Source organism: Bombus huntii, chromosome 6 (assembly GCF_024542735.1).
Source record: "Bombus huntii isolate Logan2020A chromosome 6, iyBomHunt1.1, whole genome shotgun sequence".
In the NCBI taxonomy this organism is placed as follows: Eukaryota; Metazoa; Arthropoda; class Insecta; order Hymenoptera; family Apidae; genus Bombus; species Bombus huntii.
This window is the reverse complement of record NC_066243.1, coordinates 1209979-1232145: the sequence shown is the minus strand read 5'-3', so window position 1 is coordinate 1232145 and position 22167 is coordinate 1209979. Positions and strand designations below refer to the sequence as shown.

The 22167-nt window shown below is 29.1% G+C and overlaps 2 protein-coding genes and 2 long non-coding RNA genes across 11 annotated transcripts; 3 read left to right on the top strand and 1 right to left on the bottom strand.

Annotated features, from left to right (window-relative positions):
• Positions 1-194: 194 nt before the first annotated feature.
• On the top strand, positions 195-8208 carry LOC126866467 (E3 ubiquitin-protein ligase MSL2). Of its 4 annotated transcripts, XM_050620064.1 has the most exons (5): positions 201-933; positions 6745-6980; positions 7370-7564; positions 7675-7990; positions 8045-8208. In XM_050620064.1, the coding sequence occupies exons 1-4, from the start codon at positions 354-356 to the stop codon at positions 7945-7947; spliced, it is 1284 nt and encodes a 427-aa protein (XP_050476021.1). In that variant the 5' UTR covers positions 201-353; the 3' UTR covers positions 7948-7990; positions 8045-8208. The 4 variants fall into 4 exon arrangements, with proteins under 4 accessions (XP_050476023.1, XP_050476021.1, XP_050476020.1 ...); XM_050620063.1 differs by having other exon boundaries at positions 7675-8208; XM_050620065.1 differs by having other exon boundaries at positions 202-933; positions 6745-6908; positions 7675-8208.
• A 134-nt stretch (positions 8209-8342) lies between these two features.
• On the bottom strand, positions 8343-10681 carry LOC126866479 (uncharacterized). 4 transcript variants are annotated; one of them, XR_007689883.1, is made up of 3 exons: positions 9240-10681; positions 8653-8854; positions 8343-8477 (listed from the first exon to the last, which is right to left on the bottom strand). It is a non-coding gene; the product is annotated as an uncharacterized LOC126866479 (long non-coding RNA). The 4 variants fall into 4 exon arrangements; XR_007689881.1 differs by having other exon boundaries at positions 8348-8477; positions 8750-8854; XR_007689880.1 differs by lacking the exon at positions 8343-8477 and having other exon boundaries at positions 8747-8854; positions 9240-9790; positions 9881-10681.
• Positions 10682-10828: 147 nt separating this feature from the next.
• LOC126866475 (NADH dehydrogenase [ubiquinone] 1 alpha subcomplex subunit 2) lies at positions 10829-12149 on the top strand. Its single transcript, XM_050620084.1, has 4 exons — positions 10829-10861; positions 10913-11025; positions 11150-11256; positions 11852-12149. The coding sequence occupies exons 1-4, from the start codon at positions 10844-10846 to the stop codon at positions 11944-11946; spliced, it is 333 nt and encodes a 110-aa protein (XP_050476041.1). The 5' UTR covers positions 10829-10843; the 3' UTR covers positions 11947-12149.
• A 1502-nt stretch (positions 12150-13651) lies between these two features.
• Positions 13652-21315, top strand: LOC126866476 (uncharacterized). Of its 2 annotated transcripts, none has more exons than XR_007689873.1 (2): positions 13652-16681; positions 16786-21315. It is a non-coding gene; the product is annotated as an uncharacterized LOC126866476 (long non-coding RNA). The 2 variants fall into 2 exon arrangements; XR_007689874.1 differs by having other exon boundaries at positions 13652-16734.
• Positions 21316-22167: the final 852 nt, after the last annotated feature.

The following is a 22167-nucleotide window of genomic DNA, read 5'->3' as shown; positions in this document are numbered from 1 at the left end:
CATGGTTATATGTATACATAATTACAATTATATATTATATTAAATATTCATTGTAATAAAAAATATCGGCTCGAAACAAATATAACTCGAAATATTTTTGCCATTATTAGTTTTGTTAAATCTTTTAACAACTATTTAGGAATTTTTTATTAAGAGATTTTCCCATCTAGCAATACTTTGCAGTCAGAGTAATTCAGAGAGAGCCCTCTATAAATACAAATGAAAGAAAATTAAATATGGCGGATATTTTGTTTTGTGTGTAGTGAATATGTTCTGTTACTTTGTTTAATTAACTTTCCGATATAACTATACGTATTGCTTATGGGGCTCTTAAGAGAGTTCAAAAAAGGAAGATGAATGCCACAAGTCTTTATGTATCAACGTGTCGGTTAGTTTTACAAGCGGATACCGATGATCCAAATTCATGGACAGATTTATACAGGCTAGTTCCATACTTGCGACAAAGTTTAAGTTGTACTGTGTGTTCAAATTTGTTAATCGAACCTCATACACCAACTGAAACTAATTGTCAACATCATGTGTGTCGTGGTTGTAGAGGTGGACGCAAAAAATTGAAACCGTCATGTGGTTGGTGCAAGGATTATGACAAATATGTTGAAAATGTTCAATTACGAATACTGTTACAGTGTTATAAGAAATTGTGTGAATACTTGACAAATACAAACATTTATCGAAGTTTAATACTTTCAGTGTCCTCCAATAAAACAGGTAATAATGCATCAGCTATCGGTGCTAGTAGCCTGATGGAACTCATACAAGAGGGTTCTGGCTTTAAAGATGAATTTAAAAGTACAGCGGGTTTGTCAAAATCTGCGTACAGTATTTTACCATGTGTTTATACAAGTACTACCTCAACTCAAACTCAAGGAAATACTATACAAAATTCTGAAGCAGTGTCACAAAGTATATCTGGTATAGTATATTATTTTTGTTATAATCATGTAAGATTATTTGTATCTAGGATATTCAACTAGAAGACAAATAATTTTTAGAACTGAAATTTATAGTGTTTAAAACTATGCATATATTGATAAAAAGAAATCATTTTTTTATTAAATGTTCTTTTAAATATTTTAGATCCTTCCATTATTTTTTTATTAAAATTTATTTAAATTTATTAAAACTTTAAATGTCCTTACTGCTTTTGCTACATTAAATAATATTTAAGGAAGTTATTTAATTAAAAAAAAAAAAGAAAAGCAGAAATATTATGATAATGAATAAGATTCTTCATTTTTAATATAACAATTTGTCCTTGATATATACTTTTATTATATCAGAAGCAGTTTTGACATTAATACTGAAATACTAAAATACTGAAATACTAAATAGTTTTATCTATGTGTTTAGCAAGTCATTCTGAATCAAAAAGGTCATGGTTTACTTATTATTGATTTATTTAAAAAGAAGATTCTACACAATATTAGAATAGAACGATAGTTCTTTATTTTCCATGGATTTCTTACTTTTGTATATATTAAATACTATAAATACTATTATTTATATATACTAAATTTGTATATACTAAAGGAAATGTTCAAAGCGATAGCTCTACTTTCATAAACATATGTATTCGATGTTATAACGATCGTTACAGTTACATCGTAGAAATTTCATTTCTGATACCATCACTTGCATTGCGTATTGCTTGTATCAATTTTTAGCTTGACACTGGATTACCATTGCCATGTACCTTCAACTTCATATAATCCCAGAAGAAGGAATTCAACAGAGTTAAATTCGTTGATCTGGATAATCATGGGATAGGTTTGTATCGTCCCATCTAACTCCCTGGGAAATGAGTATTTAACAAAGTCGTAACATTTTTTTTGGAATATGGTGATATTCCATCATGTTGGAATCACATTCTTCTTATCACTGCAAACAAAATACTTTATTTAAATACAAAGGCAAGTTGTTTTTTAAGAAATCTGTGTAACATTCTGGCATGAGTCATTCATGTATTATGTGTGGTTAAATAAAGATAAGTGTTAATGATGTTATACCACACATTTAATAGAACTCAGTACTGGAAACTTTATTGAAATATAGTATATGAATTTTCAGTTGCTCAGTAATGTGATTATTATGATTGTTATTTATGCTATCACAGGTACTCTGAACTTCATCTGTAAAAAGAATGTGTGAAGCCAGATACAAAACAATATGTGCTACATAATTTTGTAGTAGAAGGGGAGTCTACCTTACCAGTAGGATGAAACTCATGTCTATGTAATATTATTCATTTTCCTAAATGTAAAGTAACAAGTCATATTACTATTAGACAATTGTGCATCAATTTTCTTTAATTCTCTGAACATATTTTAAAATATAGGATGATGTGATATGTTTCTTGGATATCATTGTTTATATATCGCAATTTTTGCATTATTGTTTAGCATATTCTAAGTTTGAAAACTTACACAGCATTGCGAAACTAAGTTACCAAACAGAACTTAATAACTTAGAATCTAGAAAGAGACAGCGTTGTATATAGTTTTTTATTCACCAATAGCTAGCATCATATGTGGTATTTAACATATAGTCTAAAAATTCTTTATTTTGAAGACACCTAAAATCCATAGTATACTTACGTGACCTTCGTGATTCAGAATGACCTATCAAACATATTGGTAAAATTAATCAGTTTTCTCTTGGATCATTCTAAATACATTTTTTATGTGTAAGTACTATGCAGAGGTACAAAGGAGCAAGGGATTGATTAATTATTTTTGATACATCTAACAATTAAACATTGATATGCTTATTGGCTGAAAGATATAACACTGTGTGTCGTCTCAGAGAATTTCTTTCTATACAAACAGCTCTGCATAGTATATACCAATTGTTACTTTGGTGATATAAACTTAAAATGTTTTGGTTAATACGAATATAAAAATGTACAAAGTGAACCTCTTGATACTTAAAGAAAGTGTTGCTAATTACACCGTGAGTCACACACTCTTGCTTTCATTTTACATATACATATATATGCCTCTGCCATAGCACAGAGTCGATATTGGTAACTTTTTTGGTAACAGATTACATACAGTTCGGGGCAAAAATAGATGTACAGGAAGGGGAAGTAAGTATTATATATCTTTATAGTGCATATATTGCATAGTAAATTATTGAAATTAATATTTACATTTTTGTGCAAACAAATCCTATTTAACGAAACTTTGCTAATATTTATATCCATTACCTGCCTACTTATTTTTGTACACAACTGTATATCGATACAATTTTATCGCTCCGGCGGTATTACTTCTGAATTAATTAACGAGGTGAGCACCATGTATAATCATTTATTAGTACATTTTAATTGGTCAAAACCAAATTTTTAATTACGTTATTTTAATTTATCCATACTTATCCGTATTAATAAAAGATCCATATTTATCTGTGTTAATAAAAAATGAAATAAGTAGACTTATATTCTTTTGTTAACATGTATCATATAATGTTAAATTTTTTATAATTCTTCAATTTCCATCATTGAAATTGATAAAGTGTTTAGTATTTCTATTTCACAATTAGATATAAAATATTCAAGTTTCTTATAAAAGTAATTTTGTATTCCAAAATATTTATTTCTTATTATGTCCTTGTAATTATTTACGACGTACTCTTTGGCCGAATAGAAGCAAGTCTCTGGGAGAGGTCTTAGAAGAACATCTATATATATATATATATATAAACACGAATCATTGAGTAGTCCAGAGAAGTATTCAAAAGACGTTAATTATTATTTGCTACTTTTATATACTATTTTATTATCATTTGGGTTTTCTGGATAAAATATCTTTAAGTCAACATTCCATATTACGAATTGATTTTTGTAATTATTTTGAATCAATTATCGCCAATAATTATTTAGAAAGATGTCATCCCATCTTGGCTTTTGATGATTTTCTAATATATCGTCGGAGATATGGTTCTGAACAATTTTTCCCTGCACATGTAACCGTCGTTTGGTCTTAGTTTCCAAGATATTTGCAAAAAAGCTGTCGGTACTACTACAGTGAATTCTACTTATAATCGTGCGTTTGTGATAGCTTATACGTTAGTATTGAATAAAATAACGTCTAACCCAAATCTAATTTTTACTTTTTGTTTATAGTTTATATAAGTTTGGCTGAAGTACCATTTTATCCTGCCGCCGTAAGGCGGCCGGTAACTAATGCTAACGCATATGTTGTTACGGACGCATAATTACAAGCAGAATTCATCACAGAATTCAGTACCGGCAGTGTTTTTCAAATATCTCGAAAACTATGACCGAATGGCGATTACATGTATAGGAAAAAAAGTTGTTCAAAATGTCAATTTCTATAACATATTTAAAAATTATTGAAATCGGTAATGTGACAGTACTTCTAAATAATTACCAAATTTTCTTTTAGATTAAGATATGTTCAAAGAAATACAAAATGGTCCTGTAAAATATACGCAACGAAATATATAAAACATTTAATATTCGGGTTAGGTATATTTATACTATTTAATATCAGAGAGTGAGAAGGAGGAGGAGGGAGGGAGGAAGAGAGAAGATATTAAAATATAGATATGTAATTATTATTTTGTATCAAATTATAAAAAGTTTATGTTAAACATGTTGTTAGAAGTAAATTATATATAAGTGGATCAGGTACTTGTCTCAGAGAAAATGCCAAAGGAGAAAGATGAACGATTCAGTAAGTATTATATCCGTAAAATCATCTTTTTTTACGAGTACTGATGTATATACAATCAACAATTGCATGATTTTTTAGTGGAAATGCATACTTCTTTACTTAGATAGCTTCCTACCGTCATTCTACGTAAAAGAGTATTGTGGGGTACAATAGTAAAAAAATTATTCGTTATCGAGATATTTTTTAAATATACCTTTCATGAAGAAGATGCTCAAACGTTTCATAGCAAATTCGTAATTATCGACATTGATGTGGGTAGTCGTGACAGAAACAGATACGTATTTGTTATTTAAAAAATTTATTTAAATCCGTTAAATTCTGTAGAGGATGTAAAAGAACGGATAATACCGAAATGCAACGATAATCATAAAAATCTTAAACTCAGTTATGAAAATAATTAAAAAGCGTTGTCTGAAATGTTTACAAAGTGATGAAGAGCAAGCGTTTGAACATCTTCTTCAATAAATACTTTCTTCTTAATATCTCGATAATTAATAATTTTGTTACTATTTTAACCCCATATTCATTTACGTACGTAGAATGGCGAGAAAAATCTATCCATGTAATAAAAAAAGTATCTATTTTCATATTAAAAACCTATGCGATTGCTGATTGTATATATATCATTGTGCTTCTTAAAGAGATAGAAATAGAGAGAGAGAGAGAGATCCTACGGATATAAATAAGTATAAATAATAAGTGAATCTTCATTGAATTTTTCTCTTTTGACATTTTTCTGTAACTGCACTGGTAACAGAGTTATAAGGTGATACAATTACATGGATCACCCTGTATAATGTTGTTTAAGATACTTTATAAAAATATATAATATAGAAAAGTTTAAACAAAAAAGACGAAAAAGTGGATTAAAATACAGGAATTGTAATTATAAAATTAGAATAACAAATGCTTCGTTGATTCTCATTATGAAATTTATATCAAATAATTAAAAAATTTATATTACCTTGTATTAGACTATAAGAATTATTTCTAGATCTTCTTTTTTCTAGATTCTATAGAAAAGTAAGCAATAGAAAAGATATATTATACGCATTCTTTACACAGATAACATATAATTATACATATTTTAAGTACTTTGTTTAAATTTATTTGAATTTATTATGTTGAAGTCAGGTAAAATAACTACGTATTCACTGAATTATAAATTATAGCGTATAATTATTAAATATAATATATCATATAAATATATTCTCGAAATTCAATAGTTTTTTCAAATAGTGCTTTTTCAGAACCTTTTTAAAACCGAAAAATAAATAAAATATATGTACATACTTTTGAATATAATATATTGGAATTATCTAGATGAAATATTGTATCTGTAACTATTAATATCTCACAAAATTTTTTTGTTACTTGAAAAGTGTTTGAATTTTTAAACATTTTCTGTTGATACTGAGAATTATCTTTACTTCATTTATAGAGTTTATCTTTTATACATTGTCAACTATTTTTACATTGACAACTCGTATACGAACCGAATGTACGAGAATGCAATTTCATTTACCTCTGCGCGTTTTTTGACAACGATTTCCTTTCATAATTTTATTACAATTAATTTTATATTCAATTTTGTAATATTTTATAAGATATTCGACTATTTAACTGATTATTTTTGCTCATAACTAAAAAATGATACAAAGATGATTCATCCAAGATTTCAATATTTTATTTTTGGCATGGTCGTTTTATCATAATCTTTAAATTGCATTTTAATATTGGCTGTAACGAGATGTGGTTCAAAATATGTAATTTTATTAAGGAAAGTGGTGGTGATCTTGAAACTAAAAAATGAAAGAAGTAATCAGTCAATCATAATATTTTTCTAAAATATTGTAAATATTATATCATCTCTTAATTCAATTTTTCACATTATTGAAGATGATGATAAATGATCATTTTTTAAAAATAAGATAATCATTATTTATTATTAAAATGTCTTGTAATTACATAAGAAAGCAGAAAGATATATTTGTTTATGTAGAGAAATTTATTTATGTATTTGTAGAGTCACCTGCCATTCGTACTGTATCAAACGGATCTTCGATATACTCTGTGATGTATGCTGGATCTGGTAACAAAATAACAATAAAACGGAAAGCAGCAGCTACAGATGATACAGAAGTAGGACAACAGGATATGGATGGAAATTCACACAGCTCTGTAGGAGGGGTAAAATGTATTCCATCTTCCCACCTTAAATATGGGACCCCTTCTCAGAAAAAATCTTCAAAGGGCAGCAAAGTAATTTCAATAGATATTCGGTTAATATTATGCCTTACAGGAAGTTTACATTGCACTATAACTTTTATTTAAATGCTAAATGACGTGCATCCTCGTTAATATTACTTGTAAGGTACAATCATATTTCTAGATTTGTATAACACTTAATAACGTAGCTTATATTCAATTAACATTCTTTATTATATTTCAAGACTAACACTAGTTTAAATTTGAATATATATTTTGCTAGGTCCCATACCCAGATTGATGCAGATATCAACTTTAGATTGCATTTTATGACATATTATATTTTTTATTTATTAAATACTTATGTCTGCATTAATCTATAATCCTTACTTTAGTCCAATTTTCTGTAATAGTTAAAGGGTAAAGAATTTATTTCACTTCAGTCATCAGCTTTTAAAAAACCAAGATCAAATTCTACTCGAAGTAAAAGAAAAGGATGTAGATGTGGTAATGCTACAGCAATACCTGGGAAATTAACATGTTGTGGTCAACGTTGTCCCTGTTATGTTGAAAGTAAACCTTGCGTTGAATGTAGATGCAGGGGTTGTAGAAATCCTCATACAGCAGATGGGTTGAAGGTAGAAAAATTACAATATTATAGTATCAATAAAATTAATTAAATTGTATCTCCAAAGCTTTTTTTTTAAACAGTGTAGTTGATTATACCGTATATTGTTTTACATTTTAGATTCGACCGCATATACCTGAGTTACATAACTTACAGTTACAATTATCAACTTCTTTGGATTGTGACACACTAAATTCAGATCCTTTAGGATCAGTGTCACAATGCCTTTCAACTTCTCCGACAACGATTCAAGTATTAAATGTTTATTCAACTCCGAGATTAGATATCGACAATGTTCCACAAAATCTACCTGCAGCCTTGTTAGTAGGAGAAGATGCTATGATTAGTACCGAAAGTGAAGCCGAAGACAGTGATATACAGATTGACGTGTGACAGTTCAAGCGATATTGTCAATCATCATGTACAATATAATAAGGTAGGTGTAACGTAAAGAATGGTATTGCAGTTAAGACAGATGTTTTTTAAATAGGATAAAGTTCAAACTACATGACAAAAGGATAGTACGTAATTAATATATAGCAAATACATTGATAATGATGATGATGATGATGATGATGATGATGATGTTATTTTTAATATTTTGTTTGAACACTTTTTTATTGTTACAATACCCAATAAATATTTTTAAATATACTTCTATAGCTTTTCTTTTAGTATACACTATTTTGGTTAGTTGTACCCATTAGTTTTCTATTATGTCAGAGCTGTTGAACCTATTACAGATACATTTTATACTTACACAGAGATTAGCAGGCACGAAAGTAACACTTTCATGGGGAGCAACCATGCTAAATGTAGAGATTGTACAAGATTATAATGAAATTTTCTAATTAATACATCATATAAAAATTTTGAAGGTCATGTTGCATTTGTTCCAGGTTTTTACAAATAAAATTTTTTACCTGCAAAAATTTCAAATAATAGTAGTTATTACAGAAATAACCATTACTATTTTACTATTACTATTACTTTACTTCGGCAAAGTGAAAAAGATCATGTTTATATGATTAATAGTTGAATAAATACTTAAATAAAGATTCATTTACATAAGTAGGACATAAAAGTTGAAATTCTTACAAGATTATTTCCTTAATCGTTAAGTTTCAGGAGTACTTTGCATCGTACGTTTAAAATTATTCCGAGGATGATATAATAAATTTTTATTCATCAATACCTTTGCTTTATTTTGACTGCTGATGTCACTTGCAGGCTTTGTCCGCAGCTTTGTCGTCAAGCAGTGGCAGGCGCCCTTTTTCCGCGAGAGTCAAATCGAGCGTCCCTGAATTATATTAATACTTAAAAGGGCCGAACAAGTGTCAATATATTCTCATTTATGAAAATTACGTTAATGGCCAATCAGGTATTATTTGTCTACTTTTGGAGCACGATGTAAGTTCATACGAATATACAAAATATTTGCGAATCTTATACTACTAACAGAGAATCAGAAAAATATTAAATGTCTCATTTGTATTACAAAATATTATAAAGAGTAAATTAAAATTTGTTTCATATTATAGAATCTATAGTTTTAAATGGCGTAAATATGTATAAAAATTCAAATTGACTTTATAATAGATATATGTTTAAAATTTTGTTAAAAAATATCGAAAAATATATGATATTATATCGTATAAATCATAAAGATATTAATGATTTCTTACCTTTGCGTTTAAACGAGTCAGTATGAGAGTAATTTTTAACCAATGATACGCGTATCATTGCTGTATGTATATATAAGCGTACGTATGTACGTACGTACGTACTGCGTATGTATATATGTATACGTGTTGTTGAACATATGAATACGCGACAGGTGGTTGATGATACGCGAATAATATACCACATATATAGATACCTTGTCGATTTTCGAGTTTTCGAATTCTGATTTACGTGCAAGATATATTTTTGTTAGCTGTACTGAACTTTTTGAATTCTGCTTTTAATTTCACGCATTTATCACAGGGCTGTGAACAATTGTTTTAAAGAAAATCAAACACAGTCCTTAACATATATATCTTCGCTTATTAACGATGTATGTATTATTATGCTAAAAAAGAAATTGTTTACCACAATTACTATTTCTAATTTATTGATTTATTAATCATATATTTTGCTGTAGACATACAACATGTTGTTTTACTTGAATATTGTCTTACTATAAAATTTATTTTCCATTGTAGTTATATATACACATGGTTGAAATTGATTCTTTCTGTAATTATAAAAATGATAGTATGTCCCACAATAAAGATAACTTCTCTTTGAACAATTAATATAATTCTATTAATCCAATCTTCCTTACATTTGAAGATAAAGTGGTAATTTATTCTTTATATATATACATATATTCTTAAATACTTGTATTTTTAAATACATAGTTGTAACTTTCACGTTTGATATATTTGTATTAATCGTAATTTCTTCCTTCAATACATAATGATAAAAGTTGAAGTTCTTGCAATTGTACATTAACTTTAATTTCCATGTTTATTTTATACCTTACTGCATATTACCTATTCAATATATGAACTATACTTTGAGGGATTTCAGACTGGTTTGTTGCCCATGGAGTGTTAAAGCATTTTACTCGCGCTTGTAAGTTTCAAATTAAGGAAACCTAATAACTACTGAATGGTTTAGAAACGAACACAAACTTTAACAAATTAAACTCTGAGACAAAATGACTGTATTTTAAAAACTATCTATAAATCGAGAAAAACTTTAAACTATTACAAATTTTATGCTTGTAAGAAACATTGAAATGCACAATTGTAGGCAGAATTCACTGTAGTGATAGCGACAGCTTTTTGTGAATATCTCAGAAACTAGGGTTGTCCGTGGATTAGCTTAAAAAGTTGTTCAAAATTATGCTTTGATAATATATTAAAAAACTATTGAAATTATTCTACGGTGGTATATCAGAGACTAGCCTGTCATTCTTTCATCTATTTATGTCTTTGGATTTTACACAAAAAATACGCGATTTATTTATGATCCAATAAGAAAAATTGTTATTAACTAATACTAATAAAAATTGTTCTTATTGGAGTTTATCATGTAGCAAAGCGACTGATTTATGCCTTGACAATATTCATTCTTATGACAAATCCGTAGAGCGATTATAATTATCACTAATAAATAATTTTGACATTTAATCAATAGATTTGTTATCAATTTCTTTTTGTTTCTTTCGCCACGACTACGCTGCTGTACGTACGTAATTTATTTATTTTCACTAGCGCACATACCCAAAGGTTAGTGTCACATGGGAGACAATATTAAGGTACGTATTACAATTAAGTTGACGCAATAACGTAACGTTGTGGTTACGTAGCTAGGGGCTGTGTATGCTATATGTCTAAAAATGGCTGCAATAAAGTTTGGACCTCAGTTGAAAGAGTTACGAATTCTTTTATGTCAAACCTCGAAATCTAGTAAGGGTGTCAGGTAATAGCGAAATTAATTATGTAAAATGTACTATCTTTATATTTTTTTTATGAACCTTTTTTTATTAATATACAATTTCAATCATAATTGATTATATTGCCCTCTAACCTGTTTATATTTTTAGAGACTTTATCGAACAACAATACGTGCCGCTTAAAAGAAGTAACCCACAATTTCCAGTTTTAATTAGGGAATGTTCTGACACGGAACCCGTTTTATATGCACGATATGGTAAATTCTACAATAATTATTTCATACTAATGCATGTGCGTAATGTTTAATCCTTGCATTACAAAGATATGTAGTTCTTAAAACCCAGTCTACCAGCAATAGGCCATTTTGTGCCTAGCATATTAATATCGGACTAAGTGGTATTTAAATCAAATCAAAATATATAAAATATATTTCACAATACACATTGATATTACATTTGCTATACATTATTCTATTCCGATGATGTATTTATTTCGCATTGCTTGCAAGTTATCGATCCTTTTGCTGTGCTTTCCACATGTATATCTTCTACACAAGCTGCAAATGATTTTAATCTTCCTTAGATTGTTATATATTTTTTTTAAATACTGTTTCACTGGAACACAATTAACATTTTCCTATGCTGTTGCAATCTCCTTTGTTACGAGAAATTTGTTTTACCTTGCACCCCAAAATTTTCTCCATGGCGATAAAGCATGGGCTTAAGAATATCACATTCAACAAAAATTAATCTTTTCAGAGCTTGAACTAGTCGTATATATTTAATTCTAAGTTTCCAAGTGTCTGTTTTCTTTAATAATAATAATACATTTTCTAAAATATTATATTCTAGAATTTGGAGTAGAACGTCGTGTGTCTCTACAAAATCTAAAATCTGAAGAAATATTGAAATGTATCCAAGAACTAGCAACCAGTAAACCAAAATAATATATCTGATATATTAGTATGTATGTATGTATTATAATTTATTTAAATATTCAATAAAATAGTTGTATAAATTATGTATTATTGCCATTGTAGATCAGAAGTATATCAATAACTTCTAATAAATTATCATTCTTACTAATTTTTTAGATTTTTAAAAGATACATGTTTAACTAGTGCCGAAATAAAGATAAATGCAGATTTAATATCGTATAAATCTTAATTTCTTCTCATTTGTGATACCTGATTGTAGCAGTATTCCCAATGAAGTTGTTCTTTTTTATGAATGTTAATTTTTATGAATGTTAATGATCCATTCTTAAAATAACAGAATAAAACCGTTCAATTCTTTCTTAGTTATGAGTATGTACTTTAGAAGTAATAAGTCTTTTATTAATAATTTTCGTTGATAGGAAGAAAAATGCTTTTAATATAGATAAAATCTTTGTTAATGATTTCTCTTATTCTTATTATATAAATTATATAAATTTAATATTTATATGAAAAATACATTTCTTTTTTTATATGATAAATTTTTCAAAGATGGTATCACCCCAAAAGATATTAATGCTTTTGTATATTTCCCATTGAGATAGAATCTGGATCATAGATATGTATTCTTATCTTGTTCTATTTTATATTGTATTATATTAATTATAATTAAATAACGTGGCAAATAATTTAATAAAATTCATAATTTAATTACTTGAATTAAACGTATACAACATATAAAGAAAATATAATAATTAGACACAACGCGAAAATAGAAAATAGATAAATAAATGGAACCTAGTCTTTTTATCATTAAAGGATCTTAAATAAGTATTTTTTATTTCGGATAAATTGTATATTGCATATGATCTGTGTATCATATATTTTTTGCATATAGTATTCTTTTTATATACATATTCCAGAGCTTCGTACAATTTACATGTATATACAATATTTTCGTATGACAAGTTATTATTTTAGTGGTCGGATAAAGTATTAGAAATATATGATTGAAAATAGTTTGTAATAAACTTATTTTCAGGGTGGCGTAAGGCAAATAGATAATGATCATACTCTTGATTGAACAAAGTGAAACTCCTCGTTGATTTCCTTAATATTTTTATACATAAAGTAAAAGTTAAAAAATTATTAAATTTGTTTGCGTTATAATGGAAAAACTACTTCTTATATCAGCAAACCTTCCGGCACCTTGTCAAGTGTATGCCATCAGGTATATAAGGAACACACGACCGGTGCGCTAGCTCAGCGTGTTAAAAACCTCCTATGTAATCTATCCTATCCCTTCCCTCGAATTCTGCATTAAATTAAAACAAGCAAGATCTAATACAACGTAGGATACATTTTTATGGAAAATTAGAATTACTCATTTGATATACTTATAATTGGACCCGAGCGTAGTCATCTCCCCGTGTAAGGGTGCCGGTAATTGTTTCTCAAATATTAATAGCTCGAAATACTATTGTAGATATTAGGAAACCAATATAATATACATTTAAAAAATATCACAAATATATTAGCATTTGTAAAACGACAGACTCAAGCTAAGAACTACTTTAACATAGGCCAGTCTATAACATGTAAAATTCTTTTGCGGTCTTTCGGTAATCTAGACTTGTCTGACACACCCCTGCGGGGGTACCGTGGGACACCGTGGGACATCGTGGGACATCGCAAGAACATCGTTGTATAGGTGCGTTTTAGTTTTAATTGAGATTTCAAGATATCTTTTTTTTTATACATGGGGAAATCCTCATGAACACCCCACTGCTCTTCTAGAAAGCGACGGGGTAGTGTAGGACTATATCGACTAAAACCCCATGGTGGTCCGTCTGACTCTCAACAGGGATATAAATATATCTAGACTAGGTCCATTTTGTGAGCGCTTTTTCTACAAAGATGCATTGTTTAATTTAGAACGAAAAGTTGGAAGCTTTTTTATATAATCCTTTTAAATATTAAATTATTAAATAGAGCAACTGGTTTGCCAAAGCATTTATAGTTTTAGTTAAAAAATTTTGCTCGAATATAACGTTGTACTTTAGATTAGTATCTCTTTAATATCTACCTTTAGTCTAGCTTTGCTTACAAGTAGGTTTTAGTTCTAAAATTTAGATTAAGTTAATTTTAAACACGATCGTTGGTCGGCAAGAGACAATGGGGAATTTATTCTTTGTCGGAAGTTTTAAAGGTTACCCTTAAGTCTGATTTTTAATTGTTGTTAAGTTATAGCTGCAAAGTTAGCTTTAAGCCTTAGTTTCAGTACATTTGCGAAGATTGATGTCCTTGGCCGATATACAGGGTGGTTGGCAACTGGTGGTACAAGCGGAAAGGGGGCCATTCTACGCGAAAAAAGAAGTCGAAAATATAGAATAAAAATTTTTCGTTTGGGACTTTGTTTTCGAGAAAATCGACTTTGAATTTTCGCGTTTTATTCGCGAATTTTATAGAAAAACAAAATTTGTTACACGGAAACGTTATTTGAATGCCTAACATGAATGTGTTTTAAATAGAATTACGTAGATCACAATTATTGTAATTTTTTATTAGTTTATATGACAATATAAGTATAAATATTAATTTACCGATAGAAAATGTTACAGCAACGTTTTAATTATTACGCAGAGAATAGTATACAGTTTTATGTATGTATATGTACATTAATCAATTACAATTGTTACATTTAAAAATACGCATTGTTTAGTATATTACATATATATAATTGTAAATTAGTATGATAAAAAGTTAAAATACACAGGCGAAGAAAGGTGTAGAGAATTAACAGTAATGGCAGTCGTACAAAAACGTTTGTAATTTAATATTCATTCAAATATATCCGACGATAGTCACGCGAGAATATAAATGATTCGCAAGAAGTTAATAACCTTATTGGAGATTCTGTTCTTCTTCATTTTACTGCTTTATCTATACAAATGCTTAACCAATTGTTGTAGCAAATTAGATTGCATCATTAATGATATCTGTTCCTATTCAGACTCCTCAAGTAGGAAATTAGTACTGTGCTTATCGCATCTGTATCTTTAATCATACTACAAACAAACGACTTAATAAACGACTACATATACAGGGTGTTTCGTTTATCCTGTCCACTTTAATATCTTTGTTACTTTTGCGGATACGAAACGGAGTAGGAGGAAAAAGTTGTTCGGTTTAGAACAGCAAATATTCTGATTTACGTCTTTTCTCTTTAACATCACTCTTCTTCGAATTTTCAAGGTCATTAAAGATTTCTGTAAAATAATGGCACATTTTTATCATCGTATTATCATAGCTGATAAGAGATGAATTTCAAACGTGTAGATACGTTGATCTTGAAGAGATCTTGAGTAGAAAATTCAAGATAATTTAAAGGGAATTAACAAATTGTATAATTTCTTGTTTCTGCCCTAAATTTGTATCACTTTACAAGAAAAATTCGATATGATGTCCGTTCGTTGAAGGGGAGAAACACGAATCGCAATATTTGTCGTTTTAGAGCGAACAACATTTTCCTCGTATATTTTTTCGTATCTGCAAAGGTGACGAAATATTGAAGACGACAGGATAAACGAAACACCCTGTGCATGTATACACGTACATACTTTCATCTACATAGTTTAAAACCATCGAGTCGTCATATTATTGTGTTTTTTAAAGATTTAGTAACAATTTTCTTGAAATTTCACGGAAATCCAGTAGACTGTCAAAGTCATGAAAGTTTACAGTAGCAAAATATAAATATGTACATATAATATAATACAGTATACCACGGTACAGTATAGTATAGAAATAATTATAAGAAGACGATGTATTCTGTATACGTGATGCGAGGAACAGGAAAATGATGGGCGCAAATCTGTGAAACGCTGAGAAACATTTTTATGGTCAAAAAATTAGTTATTAAAAAATCGTTATTATAAATGCATCAATGAATAATTAAACAGGAAACATGCCCATTAAATATATGTATGTATGCATTCTTCTTGGTACATTTTCGATTAGCAGCACAAATATTTCATAAACTCATTTTCTGTATTACACGTATGCTAATGACATATCTCTTTATGTCATTATTTATAAATTATTGCCTACAATTTTCCTCCATATTCCTGAAAATGGAAAAATCGATGCTAAATTCCTGTAACTTTCTAATGACTGCTAGTTTACCAGAGACCTATTTGTTTATTTATTTATTTCGTACAAGAAATATTTTACGAATGACACATGATTTGACAACTTCGTTTCTTTTAATGTCAATAATACACACTTATGAATTATGATAGATACTGAAGGTTTATCTATCTAGCTTTTTTTTCTTTTGTTATTTAACCTTAGAATAAGACCTATCTGTAGAATCTGTCCTATTAAACGCAAATATCCATTAAAACTGTGATAACAGAATGCAATACGTATGTACTTTATAAGTAATTCTTTAATTTATGGATTCCTTCTGTTGTGACAAACTCAACCAGATTAATGAAATTATATTATAAATTTACAAAGGCGATTATGTATTGAAGTATTATTACTATCCTTTATACGTATTTATTCACACATACACAAATTGGACGATGCGTGGCAATCATATTGCACGTATATTCGAAACGATATAAATCGCAGTTGTAAAGTTTTCTATTCGCTTTAGCATTAACGTGTGAGAATGGACAGAAAATAGTTTATTACAGTACACTCAAGTATTATCATAATTGAGAAAAATAATAGCGAAATAGTACATATTTAATTAAAGATGATAGAATTACGTACTACGTTTTAAGGGAAATGGTACAATTTCAATTAAATGGTTAACGTTTAATATCTTCAATACATTTTCAGGTTATGAAGATAAAGAAAGAATTATCTGGCCGGAACTTTTTGACACGAAAACAATATTCGACGTAACAAAACAACGAATTTGATAGCAGTAACGTCTTTTCCAATACTAAATTCGACATACAGAATTGGAAGGAAATGTTTACTGGTATATTGTACTAATATTGCACTTTTATGTACATTCACGTGACATTTTGATGTGCCAAGTATTTGTAGGAAAAGAAACACAACTTTGTTAGTATGTTTCTATACAGTCAGTGGAGGAATACCTATCATTTTGTGAGAGGTAAGCGTGTTATATTTATAGTTTTAAGTCAAATTTTAAAGAAACATTAAAATGTGAATTTCAATATGACAAGTTATCGTAATTGATGCTATCGTAAATTACATAATATGATGGAAACATACAGTAAGAAAAATATGTTTTCACTTTTTGTCAATGAAATTGTTATATTTACTTCATATTGATTCATTTGTAAGCACGTTAACTATAGTTAAAGGCTTATCGATTAACAACTCACGTTTTAGAAAATAATGTACTCCTTTAATAATTGTTAGGTATATTCATAGATTTACGCTTACAAGATCTTCAACACTTGGTAATAATGACCATATTTGCAGTAAAGGTTTCGTATCCAAAAGCTACTGATAAATGTTTATAGTTTCATAGTCACATATGGTTATCATATTATATACGTATAGAGCGTTAAAAGAATGTATTTTTTTATAATCTCCACCTAAATTGTACGCTATGAATAGAAGGAAATGTAATTTCTAAACAGTAACATGTGAATAATTTATTGATATTTGTCAGAAATATATCTTAAACGCAATAAAAGGAATGCATAATATTAGTATTATTTCAATTAATTACGTTGAATAAAAGTTTCACGTGTTAAAGGTTTCCGATCAAATATAATAATGTTTCGAATACATTTCTGCATTTCTTTTCGTAAATTTCTACTTATAACATGGCAGTAAAGCTAGATATCGTATAAGAAACATACATTTTTGCGTTTTCTTCTTTTTTTGCATTATTTTACTTCGTACGAAATGCGACTAATTATATAATTCAATTTTATAACAGGGAAAAAGGAGTCTACAAATTTCTATATAGGATGACTCATTTAAAGAAAATAATATCAAATTTGTAAGTATATATAATCCTAGAGGGTATCACATTAATTTACAACCGAATACGTGATTCAATATTTGGCACGATGATTTGTTTGCTCTAATTTGTGTATAATAATGACACAAGTACTTTATGTAATTTTTAAAATTATTAGTGTTAATTAGTCCTTACTTTAGGATAGAGTTCCACATCACACAGTCTTTCGCACCTTATTCGTATTGGTCAAGCAGTTACCTATTTCTTTATTCTTAAATACATATACAATATTTACATAATCTTCATAAACATTCTTCCTTCACTTTTTCAAGGCAATGGTTGTGGGAGATAAAACTATATGAAGAAATTTTCCTCTTCTGGTCTATCGTGAGATTTTGTGTACATTAATCTTTATATAGAAATAAATCGAAAGTGAAAAATTATTATCTTGGAAACTTAAAGTATGATAATTTATAAAAATATGTTAAAATTAAAAAATAAAGATAAATTAATTTCTGTGACATTTTGCTAAATGCAAGTTAGAGGACTTAACGAAAGTTGCTTTAATAATTTTGTTGGAAATAATATGACAACAAAGAAGAAATTTACAACCAGAAATTATTTATTGCAAAAAGAATGGAATGTAAAATGCAACATAAAGCTTACGTATATAGGACACTTTCTCAGTTAAAAAAAGGTGATAAATAATTAATTTCATTATCAACAATATGGATGTGCTTTCATTTAAAAATCCTGTACACGATAAAATCGTGAAATCGATGTGTATTTAGATTTGAAATGGAATATTTTCTCTACTCAACTTGAAATAAATAAAATTTTCTTTCTTTTCTTCTACCAAATTTGATACAGGTTCAAATATGATATTGTACATTATTTAGATGTTCCTAAAGCTATCATAAATTTCAGCATAAGTTTCGCTAGTATCGTCGTCAATTTTGACATCGTTCCACTTTTAATACACGATAATTAATTTATTAGGTTTCCTATCAAAACACAAAAAGCAGTAACATTTATAGCATTTCAGCAAATACAGACCAATTTACGATACAAAGAGGATGTGCCACGTGTACAGAGGATTATGGAAAAATCAATTTATTCTTTTCAAACATCTAGTACCGATTGCGAATCGTTGATTCATAAAAAATGAGTATACATAAATATTTGGCTGACATAAAAAGTACATATAATCCTATCATGTAATATGTTTATGTAGTCTGTATTTTAAAGCACAGAAAATTAATGTTTCTCTGTTGGTCATTGCAGCGACCGCTTTTTTATAACATTGTGGAAAAATGCACAATACATATTAACGGTCGACGTGTTGGAGTTACACCATACTTGACTACTACAAATAAAAATACCAGAAATTGCACCCTTAGATGAACACTCGAAGCAAATTCTTCAAACCAAAATAACTGGCAGATGTATAGATGAATAATCCAAAAGTGTCAGTGAAATTCAAAATTTGTTGAAAAAGAATACAGCAAATTATGCAATCAAAGTATCAAACCTTAGCTTTCTATTACTTCAAGCCATCCATCAGGCAAGTGCTGAATTTCATCAGCGAAAAATGCCGTGTCCTCGGACCAGATTCGATCGTTGTGTCATTTTTCTGTCTCATCCGCTAATTGAAACTTCGTATCCGAAGAAATAATGTCTAGTGAATAAGCTAGCTGCTGCAGGATGTCCCGAAAAGATGCAGCCAAGTCAGTACCGATGAATTCCTCCAAAATTCCCATTAGAAATCTCAAGGAGCACGTTAAGACGGTAGCAAGAGGAAACACCTACGACATCGTGGCCGAAGAAGGCTTCGGATTCAACTGTTTTTAATTGCCAAAGGATTTAATTGTTTTTCTACATTTCCATGACCAAAAGGCCAAATCATAGTATGCGGAGGAAAACTAAAAACGAGAAATTATAATGGCAACCAATAGGTGTAGGTCAGGCCATTACAACCTGGGCATCTCATCAGCCTGGACAGGTATAATAAGCGACCCTAAGTGCCAGTGTGGTCATGAAAGTCAGGATTGATAGATCGTGTATTGTGGCAATGCCATTTTTGTTACTATTTAATTAATCAACTATTAACTATTCATTAGGCAACTCCAAAAATTACTGTCTCCCATTCTCATGTAACGTAGTATTACACAATCGCGCAATAGCGATTTGCAAAGTCATACGCTCATCCTTGGAAAGCTGTAACATATCGATCTGATTATAATATATTAAATATTATCAATTTATTGATATCAAGATACGAATATTCCAAGTTCATATACGTAAACTACGTGTAATGTAAGCAACGCAAATAATCTCGGTGGGGACTAAATTGGTTGAATACGAAAAGCAAACATGTCCCATCCGAGACTCCTTATGATGTGATTCGTCGTGGAAGCAGTACGTGCTCTGCACTTATCAGTGTCCTGACGATCGGATCTTCTATGATGAATGTAAATTCTATAAATGAATCTATAATGAATCCAAAGACACATTTTCTCGTGATGGAATTCATCACTTGCCTAAATAGGTGGCTTGAAGTTATAAAAGGCAGCGACAAATACTTTGATTGAACTACTTGCGGTATTTTTTCGATATACAGCTCTGAGCTTTGGACTTTGAGCACTGAAGATTATTCATTTCATTGGATTATTCATTTGTACACCTATTATTAACTCTACTTTGCGTTCCTCGGCTCATCCTCGTCTCGATCCTGTATACTTCCAGCGTTAAAAAGTTTCCTCAGTTCAGAGGAAATATGAAACAATCGTTACTGATATGCAAATTCCTTCTTTGAATATTATGTTACAAATTTTCCTAGAACGTTAAAAGCGTTTGTATCTGTCGACATAGGGACGAGACGGAAAAATCGGAGAACCGCAGTAGGGTTAATAATACGTCAGAGAAACTTAAACAAATACGCATATACTTATTACGTGATCCGTATATTCTTCGTCCAAAGATGATCTATCTTGCGAAGAATATCGGATCAGGTTGGCAAATTAAGTTAATATACATAACTATACGAAGTTTTAATTAGTCATTGCATTCAGCATAGTTTAGAAGATATATGTATATGCTGATGCTGATACAAAGCGCACAATTTGTCTTGTTTTGCTTATTCGATTGTACGGAATGATCAAGAGCTTCGTTATAACATTTCGCTTGTTAAAAGAATTATAAATGAGTCCATATGTTAATCAGATTTTATAGAAACTATATTTCTATGAACGCTGTTGTAGTTGTAATTTTAAGTTTCTGAAACTATTTAAAATACTTTATTTAGTACATAGACAGAGTCGGATCTTAATAGGTAGTTACTTAATTAACAAAACAGTTTTAGATACATGACAGATTTTTATAATGAGATATCGAGAATTAATAAATGAATTAACTATATAAAATATGCGTGTTTCGTAAAATATTATCACTGTATGACTCCTTTGTATATTTGAGAGTTACAAAGGCTCTGCCCACTTTAACTCCGATCCACTGCGTTCGCAGCGTGGCAGAAATTGCAATCGTCAGTTAACTTAGTATACTTGAGAAATCTGACTATTTAACATCACGTATTATCATCATAGCGTTATAGTAGAAACTATTCTTAATGCATCGGAATTATGAATGCATTATGAGCAAACAACGATAATATTCTTCTTTGAGTTATTGCTATGTTAATTACGATTCGACAAATGTTTAACCAACCTAACTAGCACATTGCGACCAGCTATACAAAAATTTGGAGATACATTTCATGTACTGTATCTGAACACAGGATCCAATAGTATAAAATATTTAAGCCTTTACGCTATACATAGCATATATGTATATCTGAATCAAAAGACGGTCAACACGTTTACGATTGTTAAATTTTAGATGATTCTGTCTTTTAAATTTTAGATGATCCGCGCAAAGTATTGTAAGTTATCTTCTCGAGGATTAATAGAAGGAAATATTTTATCGAACGTTTAATCATTCACCGAATACTTTCAGAGAACGAATGAGTTCTCCAAAGAGTAAAACGGACGTTCTTTTCTATTTCCTGTTCCTTCAACTTAAGAAAAGATTTCAGAAAATGGAATACAGCTGTACTATAGGACAGTATCGAAGCAGCTTTGTAGAAATTTACAACAATTTTTCAATATTACCTAAGTTGCTAAGTATAATACGTACTATTGGACATACACATATATAGAAACTTTTACTGGTTTTAAAATGTATCGTTATACCGCTGTTTCATATTTTTCGCAATTTAT

Coding starts and splice junctions, on each gene's coding strand:
- LOC126866467 (XM_050620064.1), top strand. CDS start 354: ATGAATGCCACAAGTCTTTATGTATCAACGTGTCGGTTAGTTTTACAA. Junction 934..6,744: donor AGTGTCACAAAGTATATCTG/GTATAGTATATT, acceptor ATGTATTTGTAG/AGTCACCTGCCATTCGTACT. Junction 6,981..7,369: donor AATCTTCAAAGGGCAGCAAA/GTAATTTCAATA, acceptor ATTTCACTTCAG/TCATCAGCTTTTAAAAAACC.
- LOC126866475 (XM_050620084.1), top strand. Junction 11,026..11,149: donor AAATCTAGTAAGGGTGTCAG/GTAATAGCGAAA, acceptor TTATATTTTTAG/AGACTTTATCGAACAACAAT. Junction 11,257..11,851: donor CGTTTTATATGCACGATATG/GTAAATTCTACA, acceptor ATTATATTCTAG/AATTTGGAGTAGAACGTCGT.